The sequence below is a fragment of the Montipora foliosa genome, chromosome 3, assembly GCF_036669935.1.
Source record: "Montipora foliosa isolate CH-2021 chromosome 3, ASM3666993v2, whole genome shotgun sequence".
Taxonomy (NCBI): Eukaryota; Metazoa; Cnidaria; class Anthozoa; order Scleractinia; family Acroporidae; genus Montipora; species Montipora foliosa.
In genome coordinates this window covers 70517864-70537863 of record NC_090871.1, presented here as the reverse complement: position 1 = coordinate 70537863, position 20000 = coordinate 70517864, and the positions used below count along the sequence as shown (strand labels likewise).

The following is a 20000-nucleotide window of genomic DNA, read 5'->3' as shown; positions in this document are numbered from 1 at the left end:
TGTATTTTTCATACCAACTTATGAGGACTTTGCTGAAGTCCCCTGAAGTATGGTATGGTTACAGTTAAATGCCAACTTCTGGGGACATTTTTGTGAGGACTCGAAAATGTCCCCATATTCTGAACTGTCCCCACAGAGCTGGTGTGCATTCATATGTCTGTCCCCGTACGTGTGCAGTTGTGAGTGCACACAGTGTGTGTGTGTGTGTGTGAGGGGGGGGGGGGGGGACTCCCATATGGAACAGACGGGGATGCTCGTCGGAAATTTTGAATTTAACCCCTAAAGGAGACCATCTGGGCGTGGCTCAAGCTTTTTGTGACCCCTAAAAGAGACTAATCTGGGCGTGGCTTAAGGAAACTTTGACCCCTAAAAACAGGTTAAAAAGAAAATTTGAGACCTTGGAGGCTTAAAATATTGGCGCTTTTCCCGGAACACCCTAAGCGAGACCAAAATCCTAAATTTACACCCCTAAGCGAGACGACGAGCTTCCCCGTCCCCCGTCTGTTTCATATGTAGTTCTTTGCGGGAGACAACTTATTCGATTCGGACGTCATCATCATCACCATCATCTTCATCTCTTTTATTAACCCTCGTATTTTAGAGTAGTTTGATGTAGCTAGTAGCTCCGAGCATTTACCCTCCCAACCATGACAAAGCACAGAGGACAGACCACAACAACAAGAAATCATGCAAATAGTGCGTTGGATCTTTTACGTCCCACAGGGTTATGAACATTGAAGGGTTGTGAGAGGGGGCATGCGGCATATCCTCCTTATTCAACAAGACTAGCTATATATAGTTTGTCTAATCATTTTCAGGTGTCTTTACAAAGGCAGCTCCTCAGTTATTTAAAGACCCTGACTGTTGGCTTAGACGAAGTCGAACTCACGACCTCCCGCAGTTGTGATCGCTGACTCTATGCTGCCAAGTACGACGAAGTTCTTAAAATTACGTAGTTACTCTAGTAATATCATTGTTTTCCGCTTACCTACACCATGTCGCCGTGGAGTAGTAATCGCTGAAACCGATGAAATGGAGGAAGCTGGTAACGTTTGAATTGTGGTTAACTTGGTTGATTGCTTGTCATCTGCAGTCACTGGCACAGTTTGTAATTTAAGATAAGAAGATAAGATAATAGTTTTACTAAACAGGAGGCAGCGTGGTCGAGTGGTTAGGGCGTTGGGTTTGCATGCGGTGGCTCCGTGTTCAAATCCCGTTCTAACCTCTGGTTAGGATTTGTTTCCGGTTGTCCCGGATTCAACTCAACCACGCTTCGTAAATAGCCAACTGGTTTCCCAGGCCAGTTGGGGTTCTTAAAAATGTTTCTGTTAAGTTTGAATTGTTTCTTTCATATTGTTAAAAGTGGGGTGCCTGTAAACTAGCTTGATAGCTAAGTGCACTTCCACGATAAACAAAGCATTTACATTTTTTTTACAACTTGTAAAATGTTCAAGAACAATTGAATTGCGTCGTTTTACCAAGTAATGTAAACATATACAAAATATAAAAATGGATTCATTTGGCCGCTCTAGAGACACGTAATCCAGACGAATTATACGTCTTTCATGTTATTCGTCAAGTGTAAACACGGAACGAAACTTAAAAGACGCATAATCCTTCTGGGACGAACTTGGCCAGCCATTTTTTCTGCATCTGTTAAGGTCGTCTAGTATCGGGCAAAAGACGCATAATGCGTGTGCACGAACTATCCACTTTAGTCCGTCTTTCAAGACGCACTAAACTGGAAAGTTCGTCCGGACGCATAATGCGTCCTGTGCCCGTCTTTATATTAGACGAATTTAACAGACGCAGAAAAAATGTTCGCCCAACTTTGTCCCAGACGAATTATGCGTCCCTAGTATAAAAACGGCCAATATATATAAAAACATGGGATAAAAACGTTCTCGTAACGTTCTGTCCGACATTTCATCAGATGATACTTTCTCTTAAGTCTTAAGTTGCAGCTTTTTTGATGCCACATTAAAATAAAAGAAGATAAATTCGAACTCCGTTTTTCTATTTACGGCAGTGCACACAATGGTAACTTTGTCAACAAGATGGATTGAAATTATCAAATCCGTTATACGTCCATTTTATGGCCGTTTTGGTACTCCATTCCCTGTAACGTTAAATGTTCCGATGCAAACAAATTTGTTTTATTTTTTTAGTATACATGGATGAGTGGGACCTTCAAATTAAATGCAATTAAATTTGATAACAATATATAACCAACATTATCATACAATAGGATGCAGGATGGCTGTGAAGGGAAACCGAATTTCTGTATTAGGACTAACCTCCTCTCCTTACAACGCCGTAAAATATGATACACCAATGGACGAAACACCATTAACATCCATTTACAAAGAAATGCCCACAACTTATCATTTAATTCATTAGCCAATGGCAGAAGCACATGACCTTGAATCGTGTAACTTGCAACTGTTTTGCTTGGAACAAAGCTGGGAATTTTTGGACACCAATTTTATGCCCAAATATGGACAAAATAAGATCAAAGCTGTATGCGCTGGAAAATGCACGAGCTACTTGACATCCAAATAAGGAAAATTTTAAAGTAAAAAAAACCCAGCGCTGAACGAGAGTTAAACGCTTCAAGGTCACGAGTTTCTGTCAATGGTAAGCGATTGTTATGGAGCGATATTTTGTGAAAAGAACTCCGTCGATTTTCAGTGGAGGGATGTTTTATGGAACAAAGAAAAGGCGATTTTTTTCTTTGAGAAACGCTTTTGCGAATCGCTAGAACAACTGCAGAAATCAAAACCGCAAATTGAAAGGTTTAGTACCACAGGGTATCAGGAATCGACTTTGACCGTAAAAATGTCGTTGCTTTCAACTTACTTTCACCATGTGGTTTTGTGGTGGTCATCTCTGACTCTGTGGCACCGGAATTGACTGGTGATGTTTGGACTGAAGTAGTCTGGGTTGATTGCTTGTTATGTGGCGTGACTCCCCCTTCTTTTTATTTGTAAAACAGTATTGGAATGAGAGAATGAAAAACAAAACAAAACAAATCAAAACAAAAACAACAATAGGAGAGGAATATCAACCTGGAGGAACGAATTATGAGGTTGCGATAAATTCGACTTTTTCCGCGCCTGATAGGTGATGCAGTGTTCAACTGAATGAAATACTGGCAAAATGGCATGTTTACGACCGCAAATATAACAAAGCTTGGGCACTTGAGCAAGTGCTATCTCAGACTAATTCAAACCCGTAATTTAAGCCCGCCGCACACTTGAGGAAGGAGCTGAGCAAACTGCCTCGCGAGGCGGTTTGCTCAGCCGTTTCCTCACGTGTGCGGGGAAATTGTGGTGAGAAATTCGACTCACGAGGCCGTGAGGATAAAATCAAACATGTTTGATATTTTTGGCCTCGCGAGACAAATTCCTCAATGTGTGCGGCCATCGTGAGAATCGAGCTGAGCGTGGTTTAATCAAGCATCCAATAAAAATACATGGCATACTCACGCGACTCCAGCGGTTCAGGACGGTGTCGGAGGAAGAAATTCCGACGTCACTGAAGTCACGTGAGAATGCCATGTATTTTTATTGGATGCTTCATTGACCAAGCTCAACTCGATTTTCACGATGGCCGCACACAATGAGGAATTTGCCTCGCGAGGCGAAAAATATCAAACATGTTTGATTTTTTCCTCACGGCCTCGCGAGGCCAATTTCTCACCAAAAGTTCTCCGCACACGGTGAGAAAACGGCTGAGCAAACCGCCTCGCGAGGCAGTTTGCTCAGCTGTTTCCTCACCGTGTGCGGCGGGCTTAACGCGCATATCTAAGAAGCATACACGTTTAAGAGCGACTTTTTCAGGTGACCGAGTCAAAGGTGGCACATGATCGAAAAAAATACTACCCTTACATCTTGTTCATAGATACTCCATGGTAAGTCAATAAACGTGGTATAATAATTTTGGAAAATTTACGAAATCCGTGACGGCCGCCCACGGAAGGAAAGTGACCAAAATTAGTGCGGAAAGTAAGGGTACAACAACTTTGCTTTTCAAAAGCACGAAAGGATCTTAGCTCTTTACAAGATTGTATATTTACGAAGGAGGAATTGACACATAACTGAAAAACAGCATCATTAGCTTCATTTTATTAATTTGTCTGAGGCCTTTGACACCGTAGATCCTAGTATGTTACTTGAAAAACTTCAGCATTATGGTGTTCGAAGCTGTGCACTGAATTGGTTTTCGAGTTATCTGAATAATAGGAAGCAGCTTGTTGAATTTAATGGTCAATGCTCATCTCATATAGAAGATACGATGTGGAGTACCACAAGGTTCTATATTGAGACCTCTGCTATTCCTTATTTATATAAACGACTTGTGTAAACTGAAAACCTTAATTTCAAGAGATTCTGAGTTATTCCACATAAGAATTTTTTTTAAAGTGATCCAAAACTAGATTTTAAAACGATGAAGTATTGCCGATTTAAAAAAAAATCCAGAAATCTAAAAATCCTTATTATCAAGACAGAGGAAATTTTATCATGCAAGTTCGTTAAAGCACATTCAGTGGTATCATTCTTCCGAAGACCGCCAGTTGACTATCGGAAAGGACATTAAATTTATTTAAAAAAGGAAGGGTACGGCTATTTACATATCTATATATGGGGTATTGATCAAGCGTGAAATCGAGATGGCCGGATATTGGCCAAGTTCGTTTTTTGCATGTTTTATGGACGGAAACGAAGTCGTTTCTCTGAGAAATGTTTTTTTGCGAATCGCTAAGACAACTGCAGAAATCAAACCTACAAATTTAAAGGTTTAGTGCCACAGGGTATCAGGAATCGACTTTGACTGTAACGATGTCGCTGCTTTCAAGATACCTTCACCATGCGGTTTTGTGGTGATCTCTGACTCTGTGGCACCGGAATTGACCGGTGATGTTTGGACTGAAGTAATCTGGGTTGATTGCCAACCTCGTTCCCAGGAAGATGAGAGACCCTGGGAACGAGGTTGGGTTGATCGCTTGTTATGTGGCGTGACTCCCCCTTCTTTTTATTTGTAAAGCAGTATTGCGTGTTTATGGACGGAGACGAAGTCGAGGTCGATAAACAAGCAAAAATTTTACAGTTTGGCCACCTTGTTTGGTGCTGTTTGATCGTGTTTGATAAAATTTGAAGGCCATCAAACATTCGATCAAACACCTTAAAACATTTCTTTTGTCCTCGTGTTTGATGGGCGAAGTTTTGTTCGTTTGGACAGCCGTATCGAACATGTTTGGCGCGTGAATGCGTACCACGATTGCTCAGCCATAGTTCTTTGCTTGTGGAGTTTGATCTGAGTTAGACCAAACATGTTTTAACCCTTTGTCCACTCACTTCAACATCAGCATGTTTGGTCACCAATGTCTGGTATTGCTTGGTCGTTTTACGTTAGACAGGCCCTGATGTACATCAATAACGATTTGTTCGTTGGCCTTCTCTAAAAATATAGAATTCACCATCTTCTACTATACTCCGGTAAAAAAAAAAAAAAGAAAAAAAATGCAATTTATCTGACATAAGAACTTTATCAGTTAAATAGGGACCGATATTTGTGAAAACATTACAAAACAAATCGGCTATTTGATTCGGATTAGAAACTTCTTGAGAGCCTATCTGAAAGTAACAAGGTAAGCGATGACTACGTCTTTTACGATTTAAAATCTCATTCAACAAGCACCAGGTTTGATTTTAGCTGTTCTATTTTCTTCTCACAGTAGAATTGCTTCGCAAGTCTCACTGAGTGGTTTAATTTGCTTTTGTAACGCTTTTGTAACGCTTACTCAGAAAACGCTGATATAATATATTTTTCTTCCTTACAGATTTCGCCAGACCGCTTGAAAACCATGGCTTAGGAATATTATACTTAACTGCTTTAAGGTGATTCCCTGGTTTTGCACTGCGCATCTTCTACTGCGCATAACATTGCGACATCCAAGATGGCGGACGCAAAAAGAGCTCGCTTGTCCCATGACAAAAAGGGGCGCTTTCGAAGTAGCAAGGAGGTTGAACGAAGGATAAATTTAGCGAAAAGTTCGATAGACAAATCGCCTAGCCGTGACGAGGCCTTATGTGTTCAGAATGGTAGTAAAATAAGCGGTAGACGTGTTGTCGAGCTCGAGTTGCTCGCAGAGGCCTTCGATGGTGGATGTAAAGTTTGTGCCAAGCCACTTCAATTATCCATCTTATCGGACGAAACAGTGTCGGGGTTAGGATCTTTCCTGTACATTACCTGCTGCAATCCAGATTGTGGGGAAATAAATGTTTGCCAAACGAACAAAACTCATAGGGTGGCTGGAACAATGCGTGGACGACCAATCTTCGACGTCAACACCAAACTCGCCGCAGGTTTGTTGCGTGACTTTGTAGCAGATCATGTTTTTTGACTAATAGTTTGCCCGACAATTTATCTGATGATTCGCTACCCTAGGCATGCTACATGCAGGAATGGGACCAACACATGTCAATGCACTGTTATCTTCCCTTAATATCCCGACTCTTTGTGTGACCACACTGAAAGCAAGAGAACGTGAAATCGGCCCCGCCATAGAAAATATTGCAAACAAGTCCTGTGACCTAGAGATGGAGGAAGAAAAGATGGAGTGGGGGTGCATCCAAGATCAAGCAGTGCCAATCGGGGCGTCCTATGACATGGGGTGGCAGAAGAGAGGGAAGGGTCATAATAGTCTAACAGGTACTGAAAATAATTTACAAAGGTTGTTGACAGTAAGCGGAAATGCAGTTGAAAAATGGCTCCATTGTGACACAACTAAAAATTATATACCTAAGTTGTATTGCTGATGTGTATTATAAAAGGGGCTTTAAAAACAAACACAAAAAATCTGTAAATGGTAAATGAAATGATACTCCAGCCACTGAAAATAAGTGACTTATCTTTCCGCAATTACTTTTTCAAGGGAGGGATTGGTTGATGAGCAAAAAATACTGTACATTGACACTTGTATTGAGGTTTGCCAGTAAAGGAGCTTAAAGGGTATCCCTGATAAGGATCCAATTACATGAAAATAAAATCTGCTTGGCCTTCAAAGCTTGTAAAGAATAATCCCAAAAGATGAACAGAAGACAAAAAAGTGGGACAGTACTGAAACATGTCAGCTTGATAAGATAATTTATTTGTTTATTTATTTATATTTCTATTTATTTATTTTTGAGCACTTTTATTATCTAGTTTGGGCAGTTGGTTTGCCGACACCATGTGTTGCTGGTTATGATTTACATGTATCATCTAGACAAGTGTCCAAAATTTACAGGAAACTACATCCAAACCTGAGTAACATACCTTTAAAGTAAGACCTTTTATGTATCAGGAGCTGGTTCTATGATTGGAATAAAAACTGGAAAAGTTATTGCATTTGCGACAAGATCAAAGAGGTGTGCAACTTGTGAAGCAGCGACCAGAGCTGGAAGAACAGCCAGGGCACATGACTGTAGATGTAACTGGGACGGGTCGTCTAAGGCCATGGAAGCAGATGTATGCACTGAACTTGTGAAGGCATGCGGAGAGTCTCACAAAGCTCAAGTGGCTATTCTTGTGGGAGATGATGATTCCTCCACCATCAAAAAAGTGAGAGAAAGTGTGAATCACAATGTGGACAAATGGTCACACATTGTTCATGCAAAGAGAGCTTTTGGAAGCTCAATGTACAATCTACAGAAAACACATAAAAATTTGTCTGGTAAAGTGATTGATTATTTACAAAAATGCTTCAGCTACGCCATAACACAAAACAAAAATGACTCTGATGGGATCAGAAAAAGCCTAAAAGCAATAATTCCACACGCATTTGGGGATCATTCCACTTGCTCCACCTCTTGGTGTAAATATCTCCAAGACCCAGTCAATTACCATCACAGCACTTTACCACATGGTTAAGACCTCGAGGGGGACGATTTGAAGAAGGACCTGCAAGAAATCATAGAGGTTTACTGTCAGCATGCAGAAAAGCTAGCTCCACTTGGATCCAGCCAAGCCAATGAAGCACTGAATAATACGATCGGCAGCAAAGCCCCAAAGGTCAGGCATTATGGTGGCAGTGAGAACAATGACTATCGCGTGGCCTGTGCAGTGAGCCAAAAAAACATTGGCCATGCATATGTGACTCAGGTAAGTGCTGTGGACAAGTATGATTCACCAAGGTTTAATTTAGAAATTTCTGGTTTCTTAATTCTTTTTTTCAAAATTTGACTTTTGCAATCTATTTTAACATTGATGTTCCTCAGTACCCATGTGTCTACTTTTTATCTTATTGTGATAACCGACTTGTAAAAAGTGATAAAATTAGTTATCATATACCAAATCAATGAATAAATATTTTACATTTTTAAGTGTCTGGTTAAAAAGATTTAATTTGTATTGTACTGGCACTTTTGGCAACATTTAACCTACTTAGAAAAGGCAGACATGGTACAGCAGGCAAGTAGCAATAAGGCATTCTTCTTTTTATACACAGGCCCTTCAGGAAATTCACCTTTCTCCTGGAACACATGGGCTTAAACACTGGAAAAGAATGGATGCTAAAATGTCACTTCAAAGAGCAAGGCAGCAAACAAAGAAATTCAAAATACAAAGAAGAGGGCACAAAGAGAAGAGGTAAATAAAAACATATGGCATTGAAACTAATGATTTAGGGCAAAGCTGAAAGCTTGATGTTACGGTTGAACTACAGTATCTGATCTGGAAAGTGTGTTCTGATGATGAATGTTCTCTGTAAATAAGAATTAATGAATTTTTCATGTAAATGTAGAATTTTAAAAATAATAAAATCATTGACAATCCACAGGTTGTCAAAAACAAAGCAGGCAGAAACCAGGGAAGGTTCTCAGTATCAGAGTGGCATGGGATATTTGCCAGAAACAGAAGCAGTTGAGATTCCATCACCCCCCAAACCCTGTGTGTCCAGTATGGTGCCTGAACAAGATTACATTAAGATATTGTTTGATCTGGAGACATCATCCCGAGGTAATATCACTGATTCATTTCAAGACAATGATTGTTATATATATAATATAATATAGAATGAATATGATGTGAACTGCAGATATACAAATGAAATTAATATGTGACCACTGTAGTTATGATTGCAATTTAAGCAATTGCAAATTAAGCCTAAGAAACTATTTTTAGCACTTAAATGGGATTCAAACCCATGGCCACTGCATTAGCGCTAGCAGCACATATGCATTTCATTGGTATTTCCACAGTTCGCATCATATTCATTTCATGTTTGATTCCTTTCATGAACTCACTAAATTGGCCTACTCCCAATGTATGGGTCTTCATACTGTACCTCAGTTGGTAGAGCACTGTAGTGCTAAGAAAGAGCAAGGTTTGAATCCCATAGGCACCAACACAAAGCTTAGACTACATTAACATGTAGTTTGTGTTATTTAACTAGTGAGCAGGCTCACTGTTATTATTACAATGAAAAATATAATGAAGTTCCTCATTTTTGACAGGTAATGATACCGAAATTCTGCAAATTGCAGCAACTGATGGGGCAGATGCATTTGAGGTTTACATCCTTCCAACCAGACCTATATCACCCAGTGCTTCATCAGTGAATAAGCTCACCTTTCACCATGGAATTCTCTTTTATAATTCTCGTCCAGTCCGAGCAGTTCCACTGGCTGAGGGATTATCTCAGATGATATCATGGCTAAGGCCCAAGGCACCATGTCTGTTGATAGCTCACAATTGTAAATCTTTTGATGGGAAGCATCTCTTAAAAGCGCTGGAGTCCACTGGGGTAGATAAAGAATTTTCAGCCATTGTTTCTGGATTTTCCGACACTTTACCTGCCTTCAAAGAGCTCTTGCCTCAGCGCAAATCATACAGTCAAGAGAATTCTACACTGCAGCTATGAAGCCCATAATGCAATTTCAGATGTCCAGGCCCTGTATCAACTTGTGAACAAGTTCCTCAATTCAAAGCTGCTGAGAAAACACAGCTTCTCCGTATCATGGGTCAAGGAGCATAATGTCTGCCTTGCCCAGAGAAATGTACTTCAGCGAACACTCCATCCTTTGCTCGACAAAAAGGTCATTTCCGCTGGAATGGCTACCAAAATTGCAGAGTCTGGGCTGGGATTCCAGCACTTGCAGTTGGCATTTCAGAGAGGGGGAGCAGATGGGCTGGAACTTGTGCTGAAAGAAAAGTTTAACGGAAAAGTACGTGTGACAGCTAATAGGAGGATTCTGTTCAACATTGTAAATTTTTTCACTGATTTGTAACTTGCAAAAAGATGTAACCACAGCTACAACTGGTACGAATATTAATAAGCCGTTTATAACGTAAACGTAAACGTAATAACCAGACAGCAGCGATTAAAGCTGTCACAAGCATTCGCTATTTAATATTCCTTTTTGTATACAAACGACTGAATGGTACAATAGAGGAAAAGACTGCCGTTGTACAAGATCGATGGAATGCATTTAAGCCTACGAACTGATTTCCAAGTTTCTGTATTTGATTAAGCCTCAAATGCTCTATTCACAGGAAGGACCTTTCTTTGCACATATAGAGTACAGCACTGTTGTGAGGATAATCTATTTTGGTCAAATAATGAGCAATAAAATTTCAGTTCATGGCTCTGGAAGCATACTGCGGATATTGAATACGAAACAAAACAGTGTGCTGAAAATATCAACTAAACTTTAAAATCAAATCAATGAAAGTATGACTCACCTTCATTTAAGTTCTATATTGGTCGCATGCGTCTCAATTCCCGACGAAACAGACCAAAAATGACACTTTTTCAATGTTTTTTCCACCTTCCAAACTCCTTCCAGGCGCATTCGAAAGACGCCATTGTTATATTCGCCCCAGTCCTCGCTCGGAATTACAAGAAAATGCCTGGAATGCGCGCGTTATCAGCAGCCGTAACACAATAACGAGCACGGTGACCCCCATTTTTTATTTCATAATTTCAATGATAACAGTATCCTCAATCACTGAGAAAAAAATTAGCAGAAATCTATGGCCACTTTTTTGGCAAATGAAATAAATACTGAAGAAGGAGACTTATCAGACCCAACAGCGCATGTGCAAATCATGTTTCATTTAAAGGATAAAAAAATGCAGAGTATTTGAAGACATTTTTTCTGGGACGTAGATGAATAAACAATCAAAGAAAGTCAAACTCTATGTGATATAACACGCTGCATTGAAAAATAATCGAGCTTATTTGTTGCGCACGGAGATTACCAAACGTCACCTAAATAACCGTATTTGTCAGTATTGTGGCGTGAAAACAAGAACGGTGACCCCCTCTTTTTATTACGTTTTTAACATCTCCTTGCCCTGTAACAACAGCATACCAAGTTTCATCGGAAATCTATGGCGGGTTCTATTACTAGGGAATCACCTTAACTTTTTTTTTTTTGGTAGAAAAACACCTATTATAAGTTGACTATATTTTTCTATGAAATTTTCGTAGACATCTGAAGGGTTGCTTCCCAGCCTCGCGGGTGTCCTTCGAGAAAAAATTCGTTCGCACGTTAGTTTCAATAAAATCCTAGCAAACTATACATCAGAAGAAAGCTTAGTAAATGTAGTTTAAGCGAGTTTTCCTTTTAGCAAGTGTGACAGGCTTGTTCGATTGGTTGTCTAGGTATGGAGTAGCTAAAAATTTGGGAGACGTGTGGTGTAAATGGACGCCACGGGAAAATATTTTAAATATCGGAATTTCCCCTACACACTTTTGTTGATTGATGCCTTGTAAATAACATTGTGCAGTCATTTTGCTCGTGCTGTGGCATCCAATACTCAATAAATTCAATAGATCGTTTTCACTGTCACGCAATAAAAAAATAAATCGAAAACCATACAGTGGAAAAAGTCAAGAATTCGTGATGTTGAAGAAGATAAATGAAGAAGACACTTCTCCAAGTTTTAGGCCTGTGCGTTTCCCCAAACTTCGGATATTCGTCGAAATGTTTCGCAGAAATTTACAGAGCCCAGTATGAAAACGCCATGTTGGTGCACATCTGTGGTGCACCAATATGGCGGCCGGAAAATAGTGTCAACATCTGTTACTTACTTTGGCTATCTAGGCGAGTGATCATCTGTACTGAACAAATTCTAAAAAGGCTCAAAACCATGAGATAAATATATATTTCTCAATAAACTCGATCGTCGCCTCGTGTCACGCACCGCTACAACTCAGAAATTCAAAATGCTCTGGTTTCCAAACGAAGCACGCTATTGAGCTTTAAAATTGCAAATGGATACAAATTTACCGCCTCTTATGCCTGATGAGGATAAAAACTTTCGTGGCTCTTTAGTTTTGGATTTTAGAAAATGATGACGTCACGTGGAAACGATCTATAGAAAACTCTTGGTGGTTTCACATCTTACCGGATCCGATTCTGACACTTAAGCCCTGGCCAAACTATCGAACAAAGTTGGATTCAACACTCCAACTTTGTTCGATCCAACATTGTTCGACCGTTTGGCCACCCATGTTGGATGATATTCGTCTAACATTTTTTGCTCGATCAAGTGTTGGATAGAGTTTGCTTTTGATCAAAAATAATATTACACTGCGACCAACAATTCTGCTCGACGCAACAATGTTGCAGTGTTTTGCCGCTCTTCCAGCAAAGTTGTGTCCTGGATCTAGTCACGTTCGCGTTACTAGCCAATCACGAATCGCTATTTTATTTTCAAGCCTCGCCTTCTAGCATTATTTGCAACAAAGATGGCGGACAAGGATCAACAGCCAGAAACATTGATCAGCGAGAATGAAGCAAGATGTCTTTGGGGCACTTTTAGTCCCCTAATCACTATCGCTCTGTTCTCATCATCTCCTAAACGCCGATGTATTTTCAGTTGCAGTGAACATACCCCTTTGTACACGTTCTCTTAACCATTTTTTGGATTTTCCTCGTTTAAATCCATCATTTCCGTCCTCAAACAGCTGCAGTAACACAAGCGCTACGAGCGGTTTCTGTTTCAGTGTTAGCGTCATATTTATAAATTTTGCGCCAACTTGAACTTAAATCAGTTTCGTAAAGCAATGTTGGATAGTGTTTTGCCACTACCTCAACATCTACACCCAACAATGTTGCATGTGGAATCCAACTTTGTTCAATAGTTTGGCCAGGGCTTAACACTTGATCGAACAAAAATGTTGCATGACCATCTTCCAACATGGGCGGCCAAACGGTCGAACAATGTTGGATCGAGGAAAGTTGGAGCGTTGAATCAACTATGTTCGATAGTTTGGCCAGGACCTTACTAAAAGGAAATCTCGCTTAAACTACATTTACTAAGCATTCTTATGATGTATAGTTTGTTAGGATTTCATTGAAACTAACGCGCTTACGAACTTTTTCCCGAAGGACACCCACAAAGGTGGGAAGTAACCTTAACTGGTGACCCAGGGATTTCATGTGTCTACTTTTAGCGGGAATTTTGTTATTGAGCTGGTCCGAGTTTTGTAGATCCCATCCGATCCAAACCGGTCCGATCCGGTCAGGTCCGATCCTGGTCTTGCAAACGTCCATTTTATCCCTACTTTCGCTACAAACGACCGTCTTCACATGGGACCACATTGACAATTTAAGTAACCAATAACCATACCGTGCGGCTTTCCGACGGAACATCACATTTCTTGACAGTTTTAGCCTTCATAAATACATTATGTACAAGCAAGTTGCTTTACGTAAAAAAAAAAAAATCGTTTTAAGATTATTTCACCGGCTGAAGAAGTAAGCTTTGTACGGACTCTGCCTTCGTTCATTAATATGTCACGCAACTAGTCACTTGCCTAAAGAAATGCACGGTTACCAATATTTCGCGCGAACTAAGGAGACCAGGGGGTTTTTGGTGGGATTCATTTTCTAGGGGGCCTGTTAGCCATTTTCATAGGTTGACTCAATGCTCATGAGCAGCTCATGTAATACCGAAGATCAGTAGCAGTCACCTACGGGGGAGCAAGCAAGAGCGACTATAGGCTATTTCAAGCAATAATTATCTGACATTTGCATTAAGGACAAAGCAAGTAGGCATACCAGCTGCATTATTTTGAAATCTCTTTTCGCTATATCCGAATTGACGATGTAACACGATTCTGATCTTTGTTTTCATAGCTGAATACTTAAGTCGCTTACTGTTTATCATATCCCCTTGAATTTTAAAAGTTCACTATAAAACATTGCGATAAAATATTAAACAAGGTAGTAAAAAAAAGAAAAAACGGTAAAAAAGTTTAAAATGAGATGTTTCGACTTAAATTAAGTCATTATCAAGCAATGAAAATAAAAATGAACTCGAATATGTAATGAAAATAAAGCATGAAGTTATGCTGTTTACCCTAGAGATGACAATCAAGTGAAAAGCTTAGCTCTAATGGAGTCATTTTGAGTAGTGAGTTAAGGCTTAAGTTCCTAAATGAGAAACATTTCATACAATACAATACAATACATACGTAATTGACCGTTCCCCATAGGGGCTTTTCAGGGCCAATGAACAACAACGAAACGAAGGAACAGAACAACAACAACTGTTAAGAATCCCAACCGGCCGGAGGCAAACCAGTTGGCTATTTACAAGTGCAGCTGGGACTTTGAACCAGGGACTACCAGGAACAAATTCTACGAGTGGTCAGAGCGGGTCTTGAACCCGGGATCTCCGGATCTCAAGGCAAGCGCCCTAACCACTGGGCCACACTGCCTCCTCCAAATCATGCAGAAGACAATCAAAGTACCAGTACTTTAAAATTGAAACATAGCTGTCAGCCAAAGTATTCAATGATCATGGACAACCTTACAAAAATGATATGGATTGGTTGAAATACAGGATGCATTGTCACTATTTTGAGACTCATTCTACGGATTCCACTTTGTTTGAAAATCTCTATCTGAGGCAATTTTTTGTGCCTTCGAATTACAGATACAGGTACAGGTTCTTTGCTCTGTTAACCAGGATTCATGTGAGGTGGAGCTCTTAGAGAAACTAAATGAATCGTCAGTATTGTTATTGCAAGACTGGGCGACGAAATATTATTGAATTTTTAAGGTTCACTATAAAACATTGCGATAAAATATTAAACAAGAAAGTAAAAAATAAAATAAAAGGTAAGAAAGTTTAAAATGCGATGTTTCGACTTAAATTAAGTCATTATCAAGCAATGAAAATAAAAATGAACTCGAATATATAATGAAAATAAAGCATGAAGTTATGCTGTTTACCCTAGAGATGACCATCAAGTAAAAAGCTTAGCTCGAATGGAATCCTCTTGAGTAGCGAGTAAAGGCTTAAGTTCCTTAATGAAAAGCATTTCATACAGAAGACAATCAAAGTACCAGTACTTTAAAATTGAAACAAATCTGTCAGCCAAAGTGACAATGATCATGGACAACTTATGGATTGGTTGAAATACAGGATGCATTGTCACTATTTTGAGACTCATTCTACGGATTCCACTTTGTTTGAAATCTCTATCTGAAGCCATTTTTTGTGCCTTCGAATAACAAATATAGGTACAGGTAACAGGCTCTGTTAACCAGGATTCATGTCAGGTGAAACTCTTAGAGAAACTAGATGAGTCGTCAGTATTGTTAGTGCAAGACTGGGCGATAGAATATTAGTCACGAAATTACAGAGAAAGCCAATTTATGAAACTGGCTGGTTTGGTAAACCCCTTGGCACGTGATGGTAGCAACGAGGCTTGAGAGTGAGGAGATACAGATGCTCACCATTGTGCACTTATTTCAAACATGCAGCCAGGATAGCTGTGCAGTGCTTGCAGTCATGGCATATGTTGTAAGACAACTGAAGATCACAATGCCGGAGCTTAAGTCGGTGTACTATCGCCAGGACAACACCGGCTGCTACCACTGTGGTGGAATTATAGTGTGTGCAAGGTCGTGCAAGAGTCATTGCCAAGCAGTCTGGTGTCGCCATAAGGCGTCTTGGTTTTTTAGACCCCCAAGGGGGAAAGGGTTCTTGTGATAGAAAAGCTGTCACAATAAAATCACATATGAGGATTCATCTCAACTCAACTCCTACTCAGATGAAAGACGCAATTCTATCTCCTGGCGGAGTCTTCAATGTAATGTAACCCTGTGTGAATCAATCGGGGCCCCCAAAATGCCATCCTTGAAAGTCGAAGGAGTCAGTCTGCTTAACAATATCAAATATGAAGATGATGTATTTCGTGTAAGGAGGGCGTAGAATATTGGCTCTGGTAAAGTAATGAAGTTGAAGTGTCCATCTTTGTCGGAATTACCGACTATTACAGCTACCGAAACACATGTCAGCGCCTTCACTTCGATGAAGTCAACTAGAACAAACGTACAAGAACAAGTTAGTGGTGATCAAGTGGACCAGAACACCGCCACTGAAAAGAACCTCACAGGCTAACAAGAAGCAGTCTTTGCCTGCCCTGAGGTGGGTTGCATGCGAGCAATCCTACGACATTCCTCGATGAAGTGACACTTAGATTGTGGCAAACACGATAGAGCACTAGAGCGCGAGACTTTGATGGACAGAGCTGCTACTGCTTACGCATAAAGGCGAGAGGGTCAGACCACTTCAGTACCAGAGATCATGTCAAACACACGACCTGACTCTTCACGTGCGAAATTACCGAATGGTTAGGCTTTGACGTAGAGATAATGATAATGATAATGATACGTTTTCTACTTAGCTCCCCGTACAATTTAAGTTATGAAAAAATGCAGGTAATCATAAGGTACAAATTACAGCAATAATTAAAGGACTATGAGAAAAAAAAATTACAGCAATAGTTAGATGACTTGTTAATTTACAAACTTGGCTAAGTGGAAGATTAGTTCCGTTTTTGTTCTGACAGGAGGTAAGAGATTCAAATATTTGTTCATTTGGCCTGTAGGGCTGACTTCCAAAAGAGCCAGATTTGAGATTTGCTGTGCAGTAGTTTTAGTTGTGCACCTGTGGCATTTATGACCAGTAGCTGTGTTAGATATTTTACCAAAGCCAAAAGAAGGTGTATACACAGGTTTAAGGTGCCCCTTTCAGTCACGCTAAAAGTACAAGAAATCAGTTAGCAATAATTAAGATAGAAAACAGTACCGTGGACGAAATTGGCGTTATAATTAGCAGTGGTAACCCAATACCTCAATTGTACAAATTGTAAATCCAAAAGAGTCCTACATGTTTGTTGTTTCTTTAGAAAAATTGTATAAGAGGAACTCATTTTAGAATGTTCTTCAAAACAAACCTCTGAAAAAGAGGGCAGTGGTCATTATGAAGGAAAAAGTGTTAGACCGCATTATTCATCTTAAATAGGTTGCCCGACGCATGCAGTTGGTAGTTCAACTACCAACTGCATACATTTGAGTGACATTGAACACATCTTTGTTTGACCTTCAGCTCGGCTTGTTGTAAAATACCCAAAGCAACGCAATATACACAACACAATATGCCCAATATTTAACAATTATCCTGCGAAATCGCGAGGAATATCACTTGATACTTAACCGACGAGGCCGTAGGCCGAGTTGGCTAAAATCAGGCGATATTCTGCAAGATTGAGCAGGATAATTGCTTTACTATTCAACACATTGATGACAAAGCACAATTTTCTACGTTTGTTGGGAAAAACAAAAAAGCTGGAAAAACTGCATTTTTCTCCGCGAAACACAATTTACGTACATCGCAGAATATACATTGAGTACGCACGACCAATATGGAGTGCGCTATGACCATATTTGGACATTGTCACAATGTGTTGAATATACACAATATTCGCCGATGTCAATCTGTAAAATACGCAATATACGCAATATGTGCAAAACGGTTTATTTTTTTTAGTTATGAGCAGTTAATATGCAAAATGTCAAACAGCGCATGCTCACTGTTCCCACGAGGTTTTTTTCTGTAAACACCTACAAAATGGATTTGTTTCGTGGTAAGCGTTTCTAACATCAATCGCCTTTCATTTCAGACCATCCTCTGTTATTTGCCGCTGAGCGTTTACACAAATATTACCATGATGGTTTGCATTTGAGGTCAACAATTTCGTAAGTATGTCGGTTACATCCAGTGTTTTTGTATATATATATTTTTTTATCATTTTAACTCGATGGACTTGTTCCTGTTGAAGTATTGATGTACCAGAAGACAGCAACCACTGGTATTTTTTTCATTTTACAATTACTGAGGTTCTCAAAATTGTGTATTGTTTCTTCTTAGGCAGAACTGAGTTACTGCCTTTAATTTTCCTACATTCGTGTTGAAATCAATATAACGAAGTACAGCTCAAGCCGTCCGGGTTTCCTCCTGAGCAACATGAATAAGCAGTTTAGAACACTTCAGCTTAGCTAATAGATTTGAGGATTCGTCACCGTTAGACCTCAGTGAATTGAAAGGAATCCTTTGGGCAGGACGAAAAAATCATCTTCCCCACTCCAGGCAGACGACTTACTACTACGATTTTTTATACAGGGCACATTTACTTTAACGCAAACAAATCCATCCAGTTAAAATGGCAAGAGATGTAGGGAAAACAAGACGCAACATAAATATTAAATTTTGCTCTACGCTATACTTATGAAAATGTCGAACTCAAATGTAAACCATCACGGAAAACAATTTAAGGGAAAACATTTACCTACGATCTTTACTGTTCCGCATTGAAAGAACTATCCCGTTTTGATGAAAGAACGGTTTTCACAAGGACATTAAAACCGAGGGCAAGATTTCCGCACAGGTCCCTACTTCATTATGCATACACTCCTTTGTTTCAAGAAAACAATAGCGATAACAACAGACGTCCTTTGGGACTGTGGCGCTTTGTTCTTTCTTTTTAGAGGTGGAACTTCTGTCTGAAATACGGAAAATCGAACAATTTTTCCTGCAATTTCGGCACTTTTCCTGCAATTTTACCCATTTTTCAGTTTTAGAATATGCTCAAGAAGTGGAGTTTCAAGCAATCGTTGTAATAGGGTTCAGATTCGCAAACATAACAAACAAACCAAATAAAAGTACTGTTATAGGAAATTTAATGGCTACCTGCTCTTTTTATCGTGAAATTGTTCTTTCTGTCTGCTTAAAAATTCGCTGAGACACTGCAAAGTGTATATTTTCTTCCTTTCCTGTATTCAGGATCACGAACGGTGCATTTAGTGGGATTTTGCGATTTATTGCTTTTTGTAGAGATCGGCAATATGCTCAATGATACTTCCAAGTAAATAACTTTGGTAGAGATTCAGGGATGTTCCCGTAGGAGGCATACTTCGTTTCACTCCCCATCATGTCTTTTCAATGCCCTGCTGTGGGCTCGTTTGTCTGGGTCGACGAAGTTTAGGCGATTGTTAACTGTGAGATGATGTTCGCCCTTGTCTTGTAGGAAGTTGTAAACTTTCCGGCCACAGGTAGCTAGCGCTAATATTTTTTCAAGGAAAGTTTACGTTCAGAAAATTAATATGTGTTCTGGCGGATTGAAGGCTATCCATTGCAGTTTTTTCTTGAGCATCGCGGAACAGATCCATCTCAGCTCCCGATGCGGCACTTTGTCTTTGCCAACTGACTGCGTTTTCACACAGGTTTTGGACACGGAAGACAAAAGTAAATTGCTTTCTTTGCACCACTCTATGTACAACTCTGGAAAGGCTATAAAGCAGGGACAATTTCCAAATGATCAAATCTCCCATTGCTGTGACGCTTTTACTTCGGTAGCCATCTTGATTATTACGAAGACACAAAGTTGCTTCAAAAGAAGGGAAACATGAAACGATTTTAATTGCAATGAACTCTTCCACGCAGTGAACTTATAAGTGTGCCGCACGCACGGGGCATGAAGGAAAAGCAGGTCACAGTTCACAGCAATACTGGAAAACCTATAACTATCACAAGGACTAACCTTAAGCCTAAACAGTGCCTTTAGTCGTAATTAGGGTTACGGTTAGCATTATTAAAGGGATGGGTTGTTTCAAAAGTAGGAAAACAGGGATCTCTTAACGGTAACCTACAAG

At 39.8% G+C, this 20000-nt stretch overlaps 2 protein-coding genes and 1 long non-coding RNA gene across 3 annotated transcripts; 2 read left to right on the top strand and 1 right to left on the bottom strand.

Annotated features, from left to right (window-relative positions):
* Positions 1-5928: 5928 nt before the first annotated feature.
* Positions 5929-7914, top strand: LOC137996347 (uncharacterized). The gene is made up of 3 exons (XM_068841747.1): positions 5929-6368; positions 6451-6714; positions 7349-7914. The coding sequence occupies exons 1-3, from the start codon at positions 5960-5962 to the stop codon at positions 7912-7914; spliced, it is 1239 nt and encodes a 412-aa protein (XP_068697848.1). The 5' UTR covers positions 5929-5959.
* On the bottom strand, positions 7142-10893 carry LOC137996349 (uncharacterized). Its single transcript, XR_011122299.1, has 4 exons — positions 10726-10893; positions 9613-10184; positions 8428-8538; positions 7142-7944 (listed from the first exon to the last, which is right to left on the bottom strand). It is a non-coding gene; the product is annotated as an uncharacterized lncRNA (long non-coding RNA).
* Positions 7938-9904, top strand: LOC137996348 (maternal protein exuperantia-like). The gene is made up of 4 exons (XM_068841748.1): positions 7938-8145; positions 8492-8631; positions 8822-9000; positions 9498-9904. Exons 2-4 carry the CDS (start codon positions 8549-8551, stop codon positions 9902-9904), a joined length of 669 nt encoding a protein of 222 aa, XP_068697849.1. The 5' UTR covers positions 7938-8145; positions 8492-8548.
* Positions 10894-20000: the final 9107 nt, after the last annotated feature.